At 37.9% G+C, this 21,859-nt stretch overlaps 3 protein-coding genes and 7 non-coding genes across 11 annotated transcripts; 2 read left to right on the top strand and 8 right to left on the bottom strand.

The window, feature by feature from the left end:
• Nucleotides 1-774: 774 nt before the first annotated feature.
• TRNAA-AGC (transfer RNA alanine (anticodon AGC)) lies at nucleotides 775-847 on the bottom strand. Its single transcript has one exon. It is a non-coding gene; the product is annotated as a tRNA-Ala (tRNA).
• A 341-nt stretch (nucleotides 848-1,188) lies between these two features.
• On the bottom strand, nucleotides 1,189-1,261 carry TRNAV-AAC (transfer RNA valine (anticodon AAC)). The gene has a single exon. It is a non-coding gene; the product is annotated as a tRNA-Val (tRNA).
• Nucleotides 1,262-1,326: 65 nt separating this feature from the next.
• Nucleotides 1,327-1,399, bottom strand: TRNAV-UAC (transfer RNA valine (anticodon UAC)). Its single transcript has one exon. It is a non-coding gene; the product is annotated as a tRNA-Val (tRNA).
• A 65-nt stretch (nucleotides 1,400-1,464) lies between these two features.
• On the bottom strand, nucleotides 1,465-1,537 carry TRNAA-AGC (transfer RNA alanine (anticodon AGC)). The gene has a single exon. It is a non-coding gene; the product is annotated as a tRNA-Ala (tRNA).
• A 203-nt stretch (nucleotides 1,538-1,740) lies between these two features.
• Nucleotides 1,741-1,813, bottom strand: TRNAV-UAC (transfer RNA valine (anticodon UAC)). Its single transcript has one exon. It is a non-coding gene; the product is annotated as a tRNA-Val (tRNA).
• Nucleotides 1,814-2,016: 203 nt separating this feature from the next.
• TRNAV-UAC (transfer RNA valine (anticodon UAC)) lies at nucleotides 2,017-2,089 on the bottom strand. The gene has a single exon. It is a non-coding gene; the product is annotated as a tRNA-Val (tRNA).
• Nucleotides 2,090-2,430: 341 nt separating this feature from the next.
• On the bottom strand, nucleotides 2,431-2,503 carry TRNAV-UAC (transfer RNA valine (anticodon UAC)). Its single transcript has one exon. It is a non-coding gene; the product is annotated as a tRNA-Val (tRNA).
• Nucleotides 2,504-8,957: 6,454 nt separating this feature from the next.
• Nucleotides 8,958-9,624, bottom strand: LOC149680083 (uncharacterized). The gene is made up of 3 exons (XM_089834575.1): nucleotides 9,389-9,624; nucleotides 9,189-9,321; nucleotides 8,958-9,118 (listed from the first exon to the last, which is right to left on the bottom strand). The coding sequence occupies exons 1-3, from the start codon at nucleotides 9,599-9,601 to the stop codon at nucleotides 8,958-8,960; spliced, it is 507 nt and encodes a 168-aa protein (XP_089690701.1). The 5' UTR covers nucleotides 9,602-9,624.
• Nucleotides 9,625-19,604: 9,980 nt separating this feature from the next.
• LOC149680082 (uncharacterized) lies at nucleotides 19,605-20,815 on the top strand. 2 transcript variants are annotated; one of them, XM_089834641.1, is made up of 5 exons: nucleotides 19,605-19,740; nucleotides 19,843-19,941; nucleotides 20,017-20,068; nucleotides 20,148-20,389; nucleotides 20,471-20,815. In XM_089834641.1, the coding sequence occupies exons 4-5, from the start codon at nucleotides 20,237-20,239 to the stop codon at nucleotides 20,786-20,788; spliced, it is 471 nt and encodes a 156-aa protein (XP_089690767.1). In that variant the 5' UTR covers nucleotides 19,605-19,740; nucleotides 19,843-19,941; nucleotides 20,017-20,068; nucleotides 20,148-20,236; the 3' UTR covers nucleotides 20,789-20,815. The 2 variants fall into 2 exon arrangements, with proteins under 2 accessions (XP_089690767.1, XP_089690768.1); XM_089834642.1 differs by having other exon boundaries at nucleotides 19,629-19,740; nucleotides 19,849-19,941.
• Nucleotides 20,816-21,082: 267 nt separating this feature from the next.
• LOC149680081 (uncharacterized) lies at nucleotides 21,083-21,621 on the top strand (the record flags this gene model as incomplete). Its single annotated transcript, XM_089834574.1, has 2 exons — nucleotides 21,083-21,308; nucleotides 21,521-21,621. Coding segments are annotated over 2 exons (327 nt in total), but the record flags the coding sequence as incomplete, so codon positions are not given.
• Nucleotides 21,622-21,859: the final 238 nt, after the last annotated feature.

Genomic DNA, 21,859 nt, shown 5'->3' with positions numbered 1-21,859 from the left:
ATAGGCTTATTTTTTAGCTCCGCCTTAATTAACCTATCCAATGAAATTTATCTCTTTACTTACACCCCGCCTAATAAACCAAGTAGGAACCAATCAACAATATCGCTTGCCTTGCTATTATATTACATATATATCACGTACTAGCTATTTAAATATCATTTGCTTTTGTAACCCGCCCAATATGCTATGCCTCATTTTCTTTTTTGTTTACGGGTTAATAGTCAACATTTTGTTAACTCTTTACGAAATCGAGCGGCGAAGCAGAAAACAGCTGGAAAATAAACCCAAACGGCCCTCCGCCGATTGCACTTCCGAGTCAAATAACGATACGGGGTCAATGTTAAAAATGACCTCGTTAAAACATGTTTGTTTATCCTTGCTGGTTGTTGATTATTTTGTACTATATATTTTGTATTTATTTATTACGCATATCTGTACATCTTATAAAAAGTAAATATTTGATGTTTTAAAATGTGTTTTTATTAACTTTAGGCTTACAGAAAGCTGGAGTGGTTAAATGGTAGCACCCAAGGTTAGCAAGCCAGGGATGACGTCAAGGTTGAATATAGGTTTAGTTTTGGTTTAAGTTAAGAAGATGATGTCATGGGGGGGGGGGTTGAAACTAACAGGCAGGAGCTCGGGCTAGTCCAGACTTGTCTGAAAAGTTTGGTTTGAGTTTGGTGGATGAGGGTCTGGCCGCCATCTTGGGGTGGCGGATATCTCGGATCTCTGCGCAACTAGGTAGTCCCTACTACTATCACGATGGTCACAACATGCATCTACCAGGGCTCGAACCTGGGACCTTCCGCGTGCTAGGCGGACGTGATGACCACTACACCATAAATACTTGCTTTTTTTGATCTTTCGAAGAGATCTACCTTATTATTATGTCTAATCACGATGGTCAAAACATGTATTTATCAGGGCTCGAACCTGAGACCCTCCGCGTGTAAAGCGGACGTGATAACCACTACACCATAGATACTTGCTTTTTCTGAGTTTTCGAAGAGATCTACCTTATTATTATGTCTAATCACGGTGGTCAAAACATGTATTTATCTGGGCTCGAACCTGAGACCTTCCGCGAGTAAAGCGGACGTGATAACCACTACACCATAGATACGTGTTAACGTAAAGTTTTCGAAGAGATGTAGCTTATTATTATGTCTAATCACGATGATCAAAACATGTATCTACCAGCGCTCGAACCTGGGACCTTCCGCGTGTTAGGCGGACGTTATAACCACTAAACCATAGATACTTGGTTGTTCTGAGTTTTCGAAGATATCTACCTTATTATTATGTCTAATCACGATGGTCGAAACATGTATCTATCAGGGCTCGAACCTGAGACCTTCCGCGTGTAAAGCGGACGTGATAACCACTACACCATAGATACTTGGTTATCCTGAGTTTTCCAAGAGATCGAGCTTAATAATATGTCCAATCACGATGGTCAAAACATGTATCTACCAGGGCTCGAACCTGGGACCTTCCGCGTGCTAGGCGGACGCGATGACCACTACACCATAGATACTTGCTTTTTCTGATCTTTCGAAGAGATCTACCTTATTATTATGTCTAATCACGATGGTCAAAACATGTATTTATCAGGGCTCGAACCTGAGACCTTCCGCGTGTAAAGCGGACGTGATAGCCACTACACCATAGATACTTGGCTATTCTGAGTTTTCGAAGAGATCTACCTTATTATTATGTCTAATCACGATGGTCAAAACATGTATCTATCAGGGCTCGAACCTGAGACCTTCCGCGTGTAAAGCGGACGTGATAACCACTACACCATAGATACTTGGTTGTTCTGAGTTTTTGAAGAGATCTATCTTATTATAATGTCTAATCACGATGGTCAAAACATGTGTCTATCAGGGCTCGAACCTGGATACTTCCGCGTGTGAAGCGAACGTGATAACCGCTACACCACAGATACGTGTTGATATATAGTTTTCGAAGAGATATACCTTATTATTATGTCTAATCACGATGGTCAAAACATGTATCTATCAGGGCTCGAACCTGAGACCTCCCGCGTGTAAAGCGGACGTGATAACCACTACACCATAGATACTTGGTTGTTCTGAGTTTTTGAAGAGATCTATCTTATTATTATGTCTAATCACGATGGTCAAAACATGTGTCTATCAGGGCTCGAACCTGGATACTTCCGCGTGTGAAGCGGACGTGATAACCGCTACACCACAGATACGTGTTTATATATAGTTTTCGAAGAGATATACCTTATTATTATGTCTAATCACGATGGTCAAAACATGTGTCTATCAGGGCTCGAACCTGGATACTTCCGCGTGTGAAGCGAACGTGATAACCGCTACACCACAGATACGTGTTGATATATAGTTTTCGAAGAGATATACCTTATTATTATGTCTAATCACGATGGTCAAAACATGTATCTATCAGGGCTCGAACCTGAGACCTCCCGCGTGTAAAGCGGACGTGATAACCACTACACCATAGATACTTGGTTGTTCTGAGTTTTTGAAGAGATCTATCTTATTATTATGTCTAATCACGATGGTCAAAACATGTGTCTATCAGGGCTCGAACCTGGATACTTCCGCGTGTGAAGCGGACGTGATAACCGCTACACCACAGATACGTGTTTATATATAGTTTTCGAAGAGATATACCTTATTATTATGTCTAATCACGATGGTCAAAACATGTATCTATCAGGGCTCAAACTTGGGACCTTCCGCGTGCTAGGCGGACGTGATAACCACTACGCCATAGATACTTGGTTGTGCTGAGTTTTCGAAGAGATCTACCTTATTATTATGTCTAATCACGATGGTCAAAACACGTATTTATCTGGGCTCGAACCTGAGACCTTCCGCGTGTAAAGCGGACGTGATAGCCACTACACCATAGATACTTGGCTATTCTGAGTTTTCGAAGAGATCTACCTTATTATTATGTCTAATCACGATGGTCAAAACATGTATCTATCAGGGCTCGAACCTGAGACCTTCCGCGTTTACATGTACGGTATCCCCTCTTACAAAAGCGCGCCTAGAGGGTGGGATAAACAGTCTACTACCCTCTCTACCGACACTATTCTATAGAGGACAGGATTTTTTCTGTGGATTAATCGCGGAAATGATCGTACTGAGTTTAAGCATTAAGAGAGATTAAAAGGTGTAATTCATAAACGTCGAACGCAACGCTATTTAGTACAGGTAAAGGCAGGGCGTCGTGCGCAAAAAGCACCTGTACTAAATTGCGTTTCGTCCAACGTTTATGAATTACACCATAAGAAAACGACTAAAATACTCGAACGCATTGTTTAGTATTTCATTGGTCTTATCTACTGTAAAAGCTACAACACGTTTTTGTACGTATTGACCGAGAAACTTGTACGAAAACTTGTAGTTCCCTAGGCGTTTCACTGCTTTCGCACTTCAAATTCGTTAAGTTTGTAATAATTAAAATATTAAAATTTAAAAGAACGGATGATTTTTCTCACGCCGTATTTCAAAGATCTTACGTTTAGGGCGCTCAACGTTTATGTAAACGCTTTTCGGCCAATTTCTTAAACTTTCTATTAAAATAACATCAATCTTCACTTTGGACCATAAATAATAATAATAATAAAAAAAAAACTTTTTGGCTGGCAGTCAACTTTGGAACAATATGGTTATTACCAGGGGCTGGAATGCATACTTATACTTGGAATCTTTAAGAGGACATTTTCTGGGTCTTAGTGCTTGAATTAAAGGGAGGATGTGTAGAAACCGTCACTATTGACGTCATGGTATTTCAAACCGAGTGGCTCGTGATATTGATTGAGGAAGAACACATAATTGAGAGTTAAAATAAAGAAGAGTATTAAAATGGGCTATTACTCAGCAGTGCATTTTCTCCTAGTCATTTAGTTCAGGCTAAAGTCGCGATTTAGTCATTGAAAGCGATGCACATGGTCTGTGTTTTGTTCTGAGGTAACAGTCCCTTTCAGAATCCGCTGTAACTATCTCTTCAAATAAATAATAAAAAGTGCGACAGCGAAACGTCTTCGTTTTTGGTCGGAATATTTATTCATATGAGATTCAACTATGTTCCCAACTTCCCTCAATTCCGATATGGCGTCAAACCCTACAAGCTCTTACTTCGGTTTGGCAGCCATAATGGTGAGCTTCAGGTTTCCCCCTGCATTCGACAAACCTGTATGGCCGAGCATATCACTCGAATCTGTAGGGCTTTACATCTTTTCGATCAGCTTCTGAAACTGCGTAATTTTTTGACGTTATATAGGCCGAAATAAAGACAGCTTTAGAAGCAACAAAAAGTCTCGTCTTCGAGCACATGAAAGTGCTCGAAGAGCGTCGTCGGGAAAATGTATACGCATTCTTTCCTAAGACCAAAGAATTGATGGGAAATTGCGAACTGGCAAGAAACTCTAATCTGTTCGGTCCGCAGCTATTGGCTGAACATGAAAAGGCCATAAAAAGCCTTGAAGCTATTGAAAAAATAGAAGGAACAGAAGAAGTAAGTTCGTCTCGAAATCTATAATCGCATTTAATTCATTTTGAAGGGAGAATGAAATGGTCAGACAAGCATTATTATTTCGGATGACAAAAGGGGGATAATCTCACGCAAAAAAACTAACTCCTTGCAATTAGTGGAATATAATTTTTAAATTAACTATTTGAACAGACTGTTCATATGGGACAAAAACGGTTGGCCGGACCCAATAGAAGCCGCGGCCGTGGTTTTCAGCCGGACCCATATTGGAGGGGTTACTACGGCCAATGGCGAAGACCCTATGGAAGAAGGGGCCGTCCTTACTAAAAATGTTTATTTCTTTCTTTTTTTTCTTAAAAAAAATTCTTAAATCCTTAAAAAAATATTAAATATACCTATGTAAAATTTAATCTAAAAAAATATATGTAACCTTAAAAAAATTAAATATATGTCAGCTCAAAAAATTTGGTCAAGAGGATCATTTAAATCATAAGTGAATCATATTACAGCTCCCTATAAGTACTGGACGTAGGTTATGCTTTTGCAAACAGCGTTTTCTTCCAAGACATCCAATCCCGCCATCTGTAGCTCAGTTTTACAAGTATAGTTTTCCCATTAACCCGGATCTTGAGTAAGGTTAGCCTACGGAAGTTCCGGTTGATGATAGTGGCTGTCAGACCGCCGTCAGTGTCGTATAATTAGTGTGAAGCTTATTATCGCGTTATAATTTTGATTTAGAATGGCTTATGTTAGGATCAATGTAACTAATTGCAATGCTTGCATGCCCACATTAAAGAGACATCTGAACACGATCTATTCACGGACGGACCGTCCGTGATCCATGTGATATTAAAAGCACTTAACAGTAAGCAACTAAAAAAACGTTTTGTAAAACTGAAAAATATTGACCAGCATCTTTCGCAAACGGAAAAAGTTAAAGCATTGAAAAAATTTGTCACACTTAAAAAAGGAAAACAAATTTCCATGTCGACGCACATAACCTTTAATTAGTAATAAATAGGTCCAACTATCCCCGCTAAAAACCTTTAAATCGGGTGAAGCTTAGCTCAGTGCTGTACTAGGGATACATTAAAAATATTCTAGCATGATGAAGGCTATTTTGATAATTTGAATTCATATTAATTTCCTTTTCAACACAAGCGTTTAAAAAATACCTATAGACCGCCAATTATTTTTTAAAATCAGAAAAATAAAGTAGCGAAGTCATTTAAGTATAATTAACTTTGGTAATTAATGATTAAACGTATGTAAAGGCATTTGCATTAGACGATGATGAAACTTAATAGGTATTAAGCGAATTCTCTACTGAATTGATGTTTAAATTGGAATATTAGTACGCCGAGAATGATTAAAGGTAATTGTAAAATTATTTTAATGGTCATTGTTGTCAATTTATGTGCTACGTGGTTCGGTACAACAGGCAAATCGATTTGGTATTTGAAAACAATATACTTAATTTGTTTGTTACTTTTAAATAGGATTTTTCTGGAAAATGCCAAAAGTACCCATACACTAATTTACCGCCTGGTTTTGGACAGCCATTTTTCTATTGATTTGTTTCACGGCGATAGGGATGGGGTTGCCATCTAGGCTCTAGAGTAGGCAACTGACGTGATTTTTGTAAATTGCCGAAAGTGTCCATACACTAAATTACCGCCTGGTTTTGGACAGCCATTTTTCTATTGATTTGTTTCACGGCGATGGGGATGAGGTTGCCATCTAGGCTCTAGAGTAGGCAACTGACGTGATTTTTGTAAATTGCCGAAAGGGTCCATACACTAAATTACCGCCTGGTTTTGGCATGGAGGAAAAAGGGGAGGAGTCGAAATCAGTGCTTATATTTCTGGAGAACCGTGATGCCTATAACTACGGGGGGGGGGGTGTTAAGAAAGAGGGTCGAACCGGGTCTTTTTTGAGACGGCGTCACCGTTGTCATGACGACGTTGTTATACACATAATTTGGCGCCCTCTCTCTCCAAAAAAATGTTCTACACGCGTCCGATATTTTTGAAATTATATTTCCACGTGGGGGCACGTTTTACTGTGATAGGGAAATCATGTTTCACCCGTTCTTCATTCTCGCGTACGTACGTAATAACGGTAAACATTCAATTGAAATATAAATTATAATGGACCACACGTACTGCAAAATGAATTGTAAAAAGCCAACTAAGGCACAACAGAGGCAGATTGATAAAGGTACGTTTACAATAGCCAATGTAAGTTCGAATAATTAATGGCATTTTTTATTCAGGAATTGCTTTTAACAACTCGTTTGTAAAGAAAAACTTAAATGTCATTCTATCTAAAGCATCTGCTTCTCTGCATAAGGTTACTCGTATTGGTAGGACAGTTCCTTTTATTGTGAGTATGTTTAAATATAAGTTGATATAAGACGACAAACTGACCCCCCTTAAGCAGAGTTCGTACAAAATGTTTGGATTGAAATTTGAAATTCCATGACTTTTCCAGATTTTCCCTGATCATATTTCACAAAGAGTGTCACTATTCTCACCCCCCGGGTAGAAATAGGCGGAAGCCTATTCCTACCCTAGGTGAAAATAGCGTAGAGGCTATATCCACCCTACCACGTGACTAAGAATTGAGGGAAGGAAATCGGTAGGGTGAAAATAGCTTGGGCGCTATTTTCACCGCCCGGTGAAGTCTACCCCGGGTGAACATAGCGTCAAGGCTATATCCACCCTACCGCGTGACTAAGAATTGAGGTAAGGACCTCGGTAGGGTGAAAATAGCTTGGGCGCTATTTTCACCGCCCGGTGAAGTCTACTCCTGGTGAACATAGCGTAGATTTTATTTCCACCCTACCATGTGACTAAGAATTGAGGTAAGGGCCGCGGGAGGGTGAAAATAGCGCCTAAGCTATTTTCACCGCCCGGTGAAGTCTACCCCTTCACACATAAAGTTATGGGATGTTTCACTGTTCTGTGGGCAGAGAGTTGAAAACACTTTTTTTTGATGCCAATAGAGTAATGACCCAGTGTATATCAACATCATATCATCTATATCTTTGCTCATTGTTATACCAGGGTCCAGTGGGAGAGATACACAAATAGGTCAGAAAATCTCTGGGTCAGGGGCCCAGGGTTGTTTAAAACACTGCTTAGCGACCAAAATCAATTACTATATGCACCCGGGGGGTGAGAATAACGTACGAGCTATTTTCACCCGGGGGGGGGGTGAGAATAACGTACGAGCTATTTTCACCCGGGGGGGGGTGAGAATAGCGTATAAGCTATTTTCACCCGGGGGGGGTGAGAATAGCGCGCAGGCTATTTCCACCCGGGGGTGAGAATAGACACTCTCTTTCACAAATTTCCCTGACCATTTTAGGCCTGTTTGTAACATAACCTAAGGTATGTCAGGTTGCCGTCTTTTAAAAGATATATCTATCCCACTAATCAATCGGTTATTACTTATGCCTACCAAGAATGCACTCAAAGAAATAGAGGAAAGAGGAATTGAAACTCTGTCAGAGGAAGCATTCGATTACTTATCTATTTTCGCCGACAGCAATACTGGTGTCCTAGATAAAGGAAGATTTAGTTTTAACCGACACGAATTAATGACCAACGTGGATTTTCAACAACAGCTAAAAGTGTCATTCATGGATATTGAACCATTCAAGATGCTATCAAAAGAAGACCAAGCTCATATAGTTGTTATTTTCTCAAATCGATTATTTAACGAAATTAACCAGATTTACTTGGATAAAGAAGCTGGTGACGCTCAACCCACTCTTATTCCAATCAAGGATTTCATCAAATTAAGTGCTGCAGAAGTACACAAGAAAGATTTAAAAACCTTACACCATATTGCTGGCTACGTTCTAGATCAACTAATTGGACTTTACGAGTGTCCTGTATTCTGGAAAAACTGTTTGGTTAGAAAGAGTGAAGCGACTGAAGAATATCACAAATGGAGTATTGGATGGATACAGGCGGTCTTTTATACTTGGGAAAACCAGCTTTTGAAATGTTTAGAGCTATTTGCTGTAAGCTTTCCCCTTTAGTTGAACCTAGTGAACCATTTAAAGATAATTCAAATAGGAACATTAAAATACTTAGCATATTAGAAAAAGATCCATTTATTTCAGAAATGTGGGAAAGGTAGTGGGGAGCTAACGAAAACTCTAAGAACGCTAAATCAAAATGCTTTAGCATATTAATAAATTGCCACCTAAAGGGATTGACAAGGAAAGTGAAAAATATATTTCAAGCTCTCAAAAGAGACTGTTTGAACAGTAGCGGAATACGAAAAGAATTAAAAGTAATCACACAAAAAAAACATTTAGTTAAGGCCTAATGGCTCATCGCGAAATTCATCACGGGGGATTTTTCTTCTTGCGGCTCTTTTTTTCTTAGTGGTGGAACAATTTCCAGTTGACACTTTTGTTAATAACGTTTTCATGAGTTTCAGTCTTTTTGTGCTTTTACGGTGGGATTTTCACCCGCACCACAAGCAGCTCTCTGTCTGCTGAAATAGTTTTCAATTAAATCTTGGTTTAGATTAGCTGTTAGGACAAATGGTGCTCCTTTCAGAAGAAGAAACTTGACTATAGCAATAGTAGACAAAACTAAATAAAACCAATTCTGTATTTATTAGATATGTTCAATGGAACTAAATAAACTAGTCAATTTACAAACCGGTTATCCGTAGTCCTTCCATCGTTTCCCTACTAAGTAACATTTTAGACTTGTCAAAATCTTTCTCAACGTCCAACTGTTCGACTTCTTCTTCCCAAACATCCAGGTAACCAAGAAATTCGTCTTCGAGCCACTAAGGTTAGACATTTCAAGCTTAAGTAACTGAATACCTGGATATACCTTGAATTTGATGTCCTTACCTTAAAACGCCAATCATCTACACTTATATATGGTGCCAAACTTGGTTTCTTTTTGAAAATGTAGTTGGAAAGATTGGATACATTCAGCATGTCGAAAAAAGAGTCGAACAATTGAATGAACTTGACTGTCTCAGAGGCCTCATCGCCAACTAGTTCTTTCATGGCATTGGCGACACTACTACTCAATACTTGCGTGGCCAACCTTACCCTCATGCAGCTAAATGCATTTGGGTGAACGTGGTTATAAGTTAGTTTGGGGGCAAGCCTCAACATCGAGGAAGTCTTTTTCGTAGGTGTCGACGACATGTTTCCAAAGAATAAATTTTCCATTTCTTTTCAACAAACGAATTGGCCTATATACACCGTCCTTATGCTTTTTCATCTTTCCACTGTTGGCAAAGGCGTTTTTGGCTGTTTTAATAACATGGCAAACATCCAAAACAAAATATAGTGGTTCTCCATTGTTAAAGGGATTCATACAATAATATCCAACTTTGCTGTTATTTATCTTTTGCTGAACGTCTGTGCATATCTTGAATAATTTCTGGTTTGACGATGCCTTGTCACAAACTAATGACAGAATCCTAAACCCAGCAGCTTGAAGATTTTCTATAGCTTCCCAAACTGTTGAATATAAATCATCTGCAGTCAAATTACCACAAGGAAAATAAGCGTATGCAAATTTGAATTTGGTTGTCAGTCCTCGAACCATCATTTGAAGTACGTGAGACGCTAAGGATATTTGCGCGGTGGTTTCTTCTGTGAGCCCTTCTATTCTTCTTTCTGCTTCTGTAACTTTATTCCGGAAGGTGTTTAGGTTTGTTGCTCCAATTAATTCGCCAGTATGACTTTTGAAAACCAGATCTTGTTTGACTTGGATTTCATCAATTACCAGAGAGAAATATTTTTGGTGTTCTTCTAATTGTTCTATGTCAATTTTGTTTCTCATTTCCAATAACGTCGCGTCATTGAAGCCACTTTTAGTGCGTAGGTCAACGGAGTAGTTAAACAGTGTTCTCTTTGATGGAAGTGTGAAGGCTTGTCTCATACTTTCATACGCGGAAGGAGACTTTGCTTTGATGTAAAGGCACCACTGTATGATGGCAGGATGATATTGCTTTGGACGAGAGTTTTTAGACATAATTAATTTTAATTGTTCTCGCATCAATAGTTTTTGGAATACAGATTTGCTCTCGATTGGATTTTTAAGGATGATGTCTTCAAACTCCTTGCTTTCTTCTGCTGACATACATATTCCCTCATTTTTAAAACTTTTCTTGACTTTACGTTCCAAAACTTTTCTTCGATTGCTTAAAGCCATATATTTTTTGTTGATACAATTCACTTTCTCTTTAACTTGACCATTTGTCATGTACCGGAGATTTGTGTTACGTTTCAAATGGTGATCTGGATTATCTCTTCTTTTTCTATTTTGTAGAACCTTTTTTCTTCCTTGACAAGGAAGGCAAAGAGAAGCTTGTGTAATCAAAATCAGATGATCACAATTATCAGACCGGAGACAGTCACTAAATGCACAAACGCTTGCGGATGTTACATATTTGCTCTTGAAATGATCGTACAATATGCCTTGAATCCCTGGGCAACTTCTCCAATTAGCAAGATAGTTAAAAACGTTTAGCAAATCCTCAAAACACGAAATTTGAAGATTAATGTTTCTTTCAGAAGACGTAAACAAAGCATGAGTTCCTTCGATGACTTTGTTACAGAAGAAAATGCATGCTTGTAATGCTGGTGATAATTCTACCTTGAGTAATTTGCTATCCAAACTCCTCCTAAATATTAACTTCCTGATAACTTGAGGTGAATGTTCCATCGATTCATGAGATATCTCCAGGCACCAATTAAAAGAATCTAAATTGTTAGCTTGATAATATAAGAAATCTTTTGCAATATTTGTAAGGCATGCGTCAGGTGACATGACGATTGGAGATACATTTATAACTTGCTTATCAGAATCATTTGTAATTAATTCTGATATGTCCTCAAAGTTATCAAAATCATGAGAATGGACTGTTAAGTTTTCGCCTTGTGTCTGGACCTTTTCATTTTCACAATAATTGTACTGATCTGGCTTGATTGTTTCTGATAAACACTTATCAGGAGAACCTTTTAAAATGTCCATTTGTTCCAATACATCTGAACTACGTTCTGAGTCTAACATACGACACTCATCATCCATGAATGGAGTTTCACTAAATATTTCTATTTCTTTACCAGCAACAGCAGTTTCTAAATGGCAATGACCGCCCAAAGATCGCGAACCCTATATGAAGTTAAACATTAATTAGCATTCACAGTTTAAGGAAAATCATATTAAAAAATACCTTAACTTCTTGGATCGGGTCAGGGAATTGTTCCGTTGGGCCGTTACCACCTATAAAATGTTTACCACAGACATAATGGTGTGACTTCACGTCTAACGCCTTGAATTCGCTCCGATTAATAGCATTAAGCCACCTTAAACATTTTTCTATGCTAGAAGTTGGCTTTGGAATTGGATAGAAGTTTATACTTAAATTCTTTTTCGACTTTTCATTGTTTTTACATGTACGATACACGCAGTATTTCTTTCCCATTTTAATATTTTCGTTGACTAAATCCGACTAATCTTATGTAATTGAATTCTGTTGTAACTTGTCAAGTTGTCACACAGGTCGAGCAGACGAAATCGTTCCGACTTCGGGATGGCCCTACCAGCGTTATATTTTAGCTTTTACGTCATGATCAGCCGAAAAGACCCGGTTTGTTTCCCCTTTTTTGTCAGCCCCCCCACTCACGTAGGCATCGCGGCTGGCCGTTAAAAGGTTTTTACAATTCCACTCCCTAACGCCTTTCTCTATGGTTTTGGACAGCCATTTTTCTATTGATTTGTTTCACGGCGATGGGGATGGGGTTGCCATCTAGGCTCTAGAGTAGGCAGCTGACGTGATTTTTGTAAATTGCCGAAAGGGTCCATACATTAATTTACCGCCTGGTTTTAGACAGCCATGTTGTTGTAGCGGGTTATTTGAATGAGATAAATCGTAACGAAGTCATTTAAGTATAATTAACTTTGGTAATTAATGATTAAAGGTATGTAAAGGCACTTGCATTAGACGATGATGAAACTTAATCGGTATTAAGCGAATTCTCTACTGAATTGATGTTTAAATTGGAATATTAATACGCCGAGAATGATTAAAGTTAATTGTAAAATTATTTTAATGGTCATTGTTGTCAATTTATGTTTTACGTCTTTCGGTACAACAGGCAAAACGATTTGGTATTTGAAAACAATTTACTTAATTAGTTAGTTATATAGGGTTTTTCTGGAAATTGCCGAAATTTAATTTTTTGGGCGTTAAATGGTTGAATAGAACCAATAGAAGCTTTATTTAGTGTTTTTTCTTTCTTTCTTTTGGAAAATGCCAAAAGTTAAGAGACAATTTTACCGCTAAGTTTTCGCGCTGTTATTTTATGAGAGTAAACGTTCGAATTTACGTTGATTAGTATTATTTAGACGTGGTTAAATGGCATTGCGTTAGACAATGGAGGGGTTTAGTGGATTTTAAGTATAGTTTTTGCACTTAAGTGATGTTTAAATGTCCGAAAATTTTGAAAGAGCATTATAAGATTAATTTAAACTTGTTTAAGTCGTTAATTAGCTTTAATTTTGTTTTGTTTCGAAAAATGCCGAACATAAACACACTACTGTATCGCCACTATTTCGCAGGCTTTTTTTTGAGAGAAAACGTTTTAATTACTTTGATTTGTAATATTTAAACGTATTTAAATGGTCTTGCGTTATTATATTCAAATGAAGTCGTTATTTAGCTTTAATCATGGTTTTTTTGGATTTTGCCGCCTAGTCTTTTGATTTGCCGAATTACTACTCTATTTTACCGCCTAAGTCGAAAGCCAAGTCAATCTAGCCAAAGGGTGTTTTCTAACAGACGACGCATAGTAGGAAAAGTACTATTTTACCTTCGGCAATTTTCGGCAGATTCCAAGTTGGCGGTAATTTAGGGATTGCCTACTAAAAGACCCATCTGCGATTCAGGAGAGCTTAACTGTGATACCAAAAGACCCATCTGGGATACAGGAGAGTTTAACTGTGATACCTAAAAACTTAACTGCAATAGAAGACCCGTCTGTGATACAGGACGACTTAAAAGTGATACAAAGTAACTTAGATGTGATACACAAAAACCACACTACAACACCACAGAACCAAACTAAAGATGCATCAACTCAAGCTTCTCCTCCTGTAAAAAAAGTATCTTACCAAGTATCGACCCGCAAATTACAAAGACTGAATCATAAATATAAACAAGGGTCCCAAGAGGACCATTACAATTTTGCGCCACATCTCGTATGGCGACATCTTGTATATTTTAGCGAAATCAACACCTGGCATTTACCAAAATATATTTCAAATTACTATTTAAAATATTATTTTTTCATATTATTTAAAATAAATAATTTATATAATTTAAAATAATATTTTGTAAATGAATTAAATAGCTTAAAATAAATATAAATGTTTAACCAAAATTTCAATGTAGACTCGAACGCTCGAGTCTTGGTTTTAAAACAATCCACGAGGAAAAAACGGTCGAGCGTTTTACCACTGGGCTACGACTAGCTCTGCGATTTCCCTTCTGTTTGCGTAATGTATACATAATGCTACCGTTGCTGCTTGCATACAAAACAAAACCTTCTACTTAAAAGAGGAAAATAACTCTATACAACTGAAAAAGAGCCATAACTACTTTTATCAAATTCAAGGGCAAATGTTAGTAACTGAGCGACTTTGGTGCGATTTTTTTCTCTTTCTTGGAAAGAATAAAGACCAGCAAGTTTGCATTAGAGTAAATAAAGACGAAGAATTTTCAAAAGCTTGCTTCAAAGGCTATGCTACTTTTTTTTGTACCTGAACTCATGTTAAGCAGGGTTAAATCGAATCGACCTCTCTACGGAGAAAACAAATTTAAACCTTTCCCCAAGAATGGAAACTTTGACGCTTTTAGCGAAATAAACTATATTATCAAGTAAACATGAAAAACTAGTTCCTCTAAGAATGCTTACAATGGCCTTTGAGGGAAGAAAGCTCCTTCCAAATTTTTTATCTTGGTCTTTTTTGTTGATGATATGACATAAATTTGTTTCTAAAACAAGCATTTATAATTTTGATAGTTTTGCAAGCTGTGATAACATATTTTTTGGTATGTCATTGTTAATCAACAAAGTCATGTGATTGAACAAGCATTTATTATTTATTTTGATAGTCTTGCAAGCTGTGATAACATATTTTTTGGTATCTCATTTTTAATCAACAAAGTCATGTGATTACATCAAAACATTCTAATTTTGATCTTAAAGTCATTAAAAATGTGAAAACTCGTGTTTATAACATACTTTGAGTGACATAATTCAAGTTAATTACTGGTTAAATAACGGGGTTCAGTGTTTTTAAAAGCAACTAAATGTGTTTTTTAAAAAACTAAATGTGTTTTTTAAAAAACTAAATGTGTTTTTTAAAAAACTAAATGTGTTTTTTAAAAGAACTAAATCAACATGTTTTTTAAAAAAACTAAATCAACGTGTTTTTTAAAAAAACTAAATCAATGTGTATTTTAGTTTCCTTTAAAATGCTTTTCATCATTCATCTTCAATAAGCGATAGATCAGTTCCCCTAATAAGTGCTGGGAAAAAATTTGTTAGGAATGAACAAATTTTGATAATATTTTCAGCCTCGTCAGCCATTGAGAGTGGTATCGGACCATCAAATATATGGAAGGTTTTAATGCGTCTTATAGCCCTCTGTACGTGGACCCTAACTTTAGCTATACTTCTAGTTTTTAAAACTTCATCCACTGACATTTGTGGGTTTTTACTCGCAAAAAACTTTGGAGGAATGAGTAGTCCTACTCCTTCTGGCATAATATCTTGTATTTCGAACCCCTTGTCAACCATAACATCGTCACCCGGATCCATAAGCTCTAAAACTTTACAATCTTGCACTATAAACTTGTCTGATGTGCCCCCACCGTAAAGCTTTGAAACAAAGGTGATCATCCCTGCGGGCGAGATTCCTATCAGACATTTTAAAGTGTTATAGTTTTTTTATGAAGAAAACGTAGCCCTTTGCGCTAATATTGATGAAGGTCTTTCCACTCTAAACTCTGTGCAGTCAAGAATAATCCGGGTGTTTGGGAAATAATGAAATGAAGGCGGAGTCGTCTCGCGGGTCTTAGCTTGAGTAGGAAATGGGCACAAACCCTTTAGCTCGAAGTTTAACAAGTGGATCCATGTTGTTATTGTCACTGATATTGTAGCTTCTGACAGGCCAAAAATCCTCGAAAGTTCTTTCACGGGCAACCCAACTCTCAAACGTAAAAGAACTAAGAAAAGTTCATCTTCAAGGGAAAGCTTTCTTTTTGATCCTGGTTTATATTTAAGGTCGTACTGCTGTTTGGTTTTCTTCCCTCGCCAGTATTGCATTCCAATAGCGTTATCTTCAACATATTTCACTAACCCACCAAATGTTTCGAAATTAGGCAAACCAGTGTAGAAAGTACAATTTTCCGGATGATCTTTGATTATAGAAACATTTAGAAGCCTTCCTTTGTACTTTAGAGCTTTACTCTTCCATTTCTCTACTCCTTGTGTAAGAATTTCAATTTTGTTCTCTTTGCGTTTTACTTGATTTTTCAACGAAGCTATCTCCTGTTTCAAGTCTTCCACAGTTTGATTATACTTTTCAATACTAAATCCCGGATTTTCATTTTCTACGCTTAGAATTCCAGAGTTATTATCTGTATCGTTGCTTACATTGAAAGAGTCGGTGCAAGTTATATTTAACACTTTTACAGTAACCGCTAGAAGGTGCAGAGAAAGAGCTACCTTGCTGCTTTCCACTTAAGAGAGTGAAGACTCCAAAAATATAAAGAATCAGGAACTGAGGAGGAAGTCGCTCAAAAGAGAACAGCTTTTGCAAGAGCTCAAAGAACTAAAGGGAGAAGCGATATCCGCCTCAAGTAACTTGCTGAAAAATATCCAGCTTAAAAAAAGCTGAAGAAGCTAATGCCAAGGGCGTTGAGATAAGGAAAGCTGCACACTTCTCCCGACACATTCCAAATGGTATAACAAATGTAAAATGATTCTTATTCTATTTATAAACGAGTATTTGTTTAATAGCTACTTATGAAGAAACAAGCCCAACGGGCACATTCTAAAACGGCACGAGGAGATATGTTTCAACATATTAAGGACAAGGCCTTCAAAGACTTTGAAATAAAAAAGAAGGAACTTGAAATTAGAGAGAGAGAGAGCTTAAGAAAGGGAGCTGAATTTAAAAGAAAAAAGAGAATAACTTGAAAATAAACATAGGTAAGAAAGATACCAGTTGGAGAGAAAGGAGCGAGTGATGATGATTGAAATATTACAAAAAGTGACTGACAATTTATGAATTAATAAACCTTATTTTTCAACACTGTTTTAATGGAAATTAATTAGTTCTTATTCTCACACAAATACATTCCCAAAGAAACTAACCTCATACAAAATAACACTGCAAATAATTTACTAGAAATTAAAATCACCGTTAGAACACGCTTTGGAATATTTAAATCCAATATATCATTGCAATTTACTTTAAATAAATCCCAATCAAACTCACCTTTAGAACATTCCCACAAACATTTATGATACAATTTATTTATTAGAAACTGACTACAATTAAACTCGCCATAAAGAAGTTCTTTGTTATATTTTCATCCAAAATAACAGTGCTATTCATTTATTAGAAACTAATTCCAATTAAACTGACTGCAAGGAAATTGTTCGCAATATTTGCATCCAAATTAACTCTGCAATTTTTTAGAAACTAATCCTCCTTCTTTTTCCTCTCGATCCGAGATTACTTTTAGAGACGCCGCAGAGAGAGATTCTTTTGACTGCTGAGGAGCACAGGAACGCGCTAGTTATTTTTAAAACTCATCTTCCTTTGCCTCTCAATTAAGAAAAATATCGTTCAACCAGAAAAATGAGCCGAAAGTATGACTGTTGTAATTAAGATTTCCAGACTGAATAAACAAACACGCTGAAATCACTAGTCACCACCAGCGCTGAGACCATCGGATCCAGATTCCCAAGAGAAAAGCTGCAAAAACATTATAAAAATTAGCATGACAAAACTCACTATTTAACCCCTGAAACAATGATTACCTATCAAAATAGGCGCATTAGGAAAACAATTACAAGATCAAGAGATGCTCTCATGATGCATTCCAAATATTCCAGGTATTTTAATGCTGATCATACTGTAACATGGCTGCCAGATTCCTGGAGTTTCTACTCCTTGGATCTGGCAGGGTGTTATGCCTCCATGTTACATGCTCTTCCTCCTATCCTAATCTCTGTGATATTTTCTGTTAAGACACTCTCTAGTCAGCTCTAGGAGAGAGCGGTAGTTTTTGTACATAAACTGTCAAGTGTACGGTTTAGTCGGGTTAATCCCTTTTTCGATTAATAAAGTTAGAGAAGACTAGTTTTCTTCTATTTTTGGATTAAAAACGTAAGTTGTCTTTATTCATTTTATGGCCCTCGGGACCTTTCTCTCTTAGTTAAATTATTTGATTGAGGGTTACATAAATGGCGCCCGAACAGGGACTCGACTAGATAAGACTAGGCCTTAAGCCTCGGCCAGTCCCGTAGAAAAAACTGTTTATCATTGTCGGTATATCCGCCACCCACGTGCTGTTAAGCCTTGGCTTCCACGAAGGTAGATGATTAAAAATAATGAAATTAAATTAAATTTTAATTAATCCTAATAAATTTAAATAATAAATTAAAAATGAAACTATCCTTGTAATTAATTTATTGAATTTAGATACCTTACTTATTTATTTTGTATAAACTGAACTTGTTAACTATTTTGATTATTGTAAATTTAAATTAAAATAAATAATGGCTTACTCGGAGAACAATAAGACATGGAGGTCGCCTCGAACATCAGAGGATGAGGAGGATGATCCTACTTTAAATAAAGGGGAGGATAATTCGAAGGACGAACTGTTTGCCTCTGCTGGGGACGATGGCGACACGCTAGCACCGCCAGAAACAGATGATCCATTGGAGAATTTTAACCGGATTCTTCGCCTTGAAGAAGAGAATGACGAATAAGATTCTGATACGAGAAAGAGGACTGCAGCCTCTTTAGTATTGGGATTTTCTCCCTATCAATTATTCCCGCATAAGAGCATTCCTGCCCCTAAGGGAAGTTCAACTCCCTCAAATTTCCTTCCTCAAACTGGGATTAATTCCCTTGTTCCTCCTAAATCAGCGTCCAAAAGTGTTAAGCCTAAAGTTAGTTTTACAAACACCTTACCTAATCCTAGAGTTAAAACAACCGGAACTCAAATGTCTTCGTCTCGAAAAATCCCTCAATTAGGACCAGACACTACCGACGAGGAATTAAGATCCTTTATATTACCCTTACTCCAAACCTTGGCTGATAATTCAACCACACAGGCTAACGCCGTAGCTCAGAATATAGCAATAAATACAGCTATAGCTACTAGTTTGGATAAATTAGTTAGGGATCTACCCTCGTTAATAAATAGAAGTACAATTACTCAGACGGGAAAAGTCCCCCCTGCTAAGTTCCCTGTCGCTCCTGCTCCCCGTAAATGGTGCCCATTTGGATGAAGAGGACGAGCTTCATTGGGAACGGTTTGGACGCATGGGATGGACCCCGAAATTACCACCTAAAATTCTAATTCCAGCGAAGGTTGAAGATGCGAAACACTCTCTTATTTGGAACACGATAATATGCAAACAATGCAGAAAAACTGGACATCATGTCGTGTCAGACTGCCCAGGAGGGCGCAGTAGGGAATGAATTGCCCGTCGAAAAGCACGAAGACTTGCTCGTTTAGAGAAAAAACATTCGACTAATTGAGGAAAAAAAAACAACTTGTGATAAGTAATACGCCACCCCTGCTCAAATGTTCAAGGTTCCTCGGGGTAACCTTTTCCTTTTTTTGTTTTGTTTTTGGTACTACAAAATAGTTCCTAAAGAGGGGGGTGTAGCATGGCTGCCAGATTCCTGGGAGATTCTACTCCTAGGATCTGGCAGGGGATATATGCCTCCATGCTACATGCTCCTCCTCCTTTGTCAAAGCTTCTGCGTTTTTAAGATAAGATTGCATTCAGTCGCTAGTCAGCTCTCGGAACGAGCAGTAGTTGTTTTTTTGTTATTCACTGTCGAGTTGCGGTGTATTTGGGGATATCCCTTTTTCCTTGAGTAATAAAAATATAGAAGATTTTTCTTCTAGTATTGGATTAAAGTAAGTTGTCTTTATTTACTTATTTTTATGGCCCTCGGGAGAATCTCCCTTATTTTAATTAATTACTACCGAGGGTTACAAAATGAACTTATTCAATTGTAGTTTAAGGTTTAATAGAGAGAAATTCGAGGCGTGTCTCGAAATTTAACTCGAGAACTAGGAAATATAATGCTCTAATTAACCCTTACGGCGAGAAGACAGGTGAGGTACTCTTTGTTTGGCACAAATTTCTTTAAATTTTAAGGTTAAAATTATCTCGTTAAATCTTCGTTTAAGGTTTAATCCGCTTAAAAAGGAACGAGTATCTTGAAAAACTATGCTGAAACAAGTACATGGTTAAAGTTAATGGTTAAACTTTGGGCATAATTTTTTGGTGAATTATTTTTTTTGGTTTTTCTACAATACAGCTCCGTGGTAAGATCAAGGTCGGCCGACGTTAGACTTAGAGAAGGCCATAAACGGAAGTGAGATTTCTCACGTAAAAGATACGTTAAAGATGAATAACACCCAAAAAGATAGTGATAAAAGCCCTAGTTGTAAAAAAATTACCTGGGAGCCGAGGATATCCGTAAGTTACCCCGATAGGGTTTATTATTGGAACTGTTTTACCGGCAATGCAGTTTGGGAAATTCCGATTGAATCTGACGCTGTAAGTTATAACTTATAATATTGTTAGCGTTAATTTCTATTTGATTTTGACGCGTATAACGTTGTACGCGGTTTTCCTTAGAAATCAACTTGTTCATCTTCACATTCGAAATCAAGCGGAGCCAGTTCGCATCTTCCGAAACCTCCAGTTGCCGTGACAAAATTCATTGACAGTTCCAAGAAGGCTGAAATTGAGACTTTAGCTCAAGATTCAAAGGCTGAAAGTGCCTCAAATTCTATATCTAAAAATAATCCGGATAAAAATCCTAAAGATTGTAACTCCGACAATGACCCGATTAGTGATATGGAAATTGAATTGAATCCATCGGAAGATGAAGAAGCACTCGCCTCGGACGTTGAAACGGAATTTAATTTTTTTTTGAAATTAAAGAAACTATAAGAAAATGAAACTGGTCTTAACGACGCTATTTGCCGTTATTTAGAGGCAAAATATTTTCATACTGTAACAAAAAATATCTATTTTCTAATATTGGGTGTAAATAAAAATAAATATTTTCAACTTTTCAATCCCGATTCTTTCAATTTCGGCAATGTTTTCTTTTTTCATTTCCCCTTGAAAAATAAAAAAAAAAAAAAAAAAAACAACCCCAGTTCCTGCCTTAACTGGAGACCTTAAAGCAAAGGGCGGCTCCGTTTATGCCCCTTAAAGTTGGCTTTTCTACTACACTCTGAAACCCAACGACTAAAAAAACTTTTGCAAGAGGTCAAGCTCGGAGATCGCCGCCCGTCTCAGCTCCTTCGCGAGATGAAAGACCTTGCTCAATTCTGCGTTCCGGACGACCTCCTTAAATCTCTAAGGCTACAGCGCCTGCCAACGCAGGTACAACAGATCCTATCCGTGACCACCGGGGACTTGGCCACTTTAGGAGCTATGGCCGATAAAATCTCGGAAGTCACATGTTAGTCGCAGGGGATCAACGTAATCGCCCCTTCCTTGCCCACGGATGCTTTCTCCCTCCTACAGGCTCAAATGGACAGACTAGCTACTCTTTTCGACCGCCACCTGCAGATCAACAAAACTAGCCGTTCCCGTTCGAGAGACCGTTCTTCGACGGCGCGCCGCCGCAACGCTCGATCTCGTGAACCTGCCGGTAAAGACACTCCGCAACAGTCCCACTGCTCCTCTACATCCATACAGACTGCTGGTACCACCGGACCTTTGGGGTGGATGCCAAGAAGTGCCAAGGTCCCTGCACCTTTTCGGGAAACTAACCCGGCCGTCGCTCGAGGTTGCGAGTAACGAAGGCCGAACGTTAGCCAGACTCGTAATCGCTGATCGCTCCACAGGACTCCGATTCCTAATCGACACCGGGGCAGACATCTCTGTCGTCCCTCCCTCCTTTCACGACTCGCGCCGCCAACCCGGGAAGCTTCAGCTATTCGCCGCTAACGGTACGGTTATCCACACCTACGGCGAACGCCTTCTGACGCTCGATCTTAACTTACGCCG

The sequence above is a fragment of the Phalangium opilio genome, unplaced genomic scaffold, assembly GCF_054372755.1.
Source record: "Phalangium opilio isolate 3A_F unplaced genomic scaffold, DU_Popi_V2 ptg000039l_2, whole genome shotgun sequence".
In the NCBI taxonomy this organism is placed as follows: Eukaryota; Metazoa; Arthropoda; class Arachnida; order Opiliones; family Phalangiidae; genus Phalangium; species Phalangium opilio.
The sequence above is the reverse complement of the archived record's forward strand: the minus strand, read 5'-3'. Positions and strand labels throughout refer to the sequence as shown.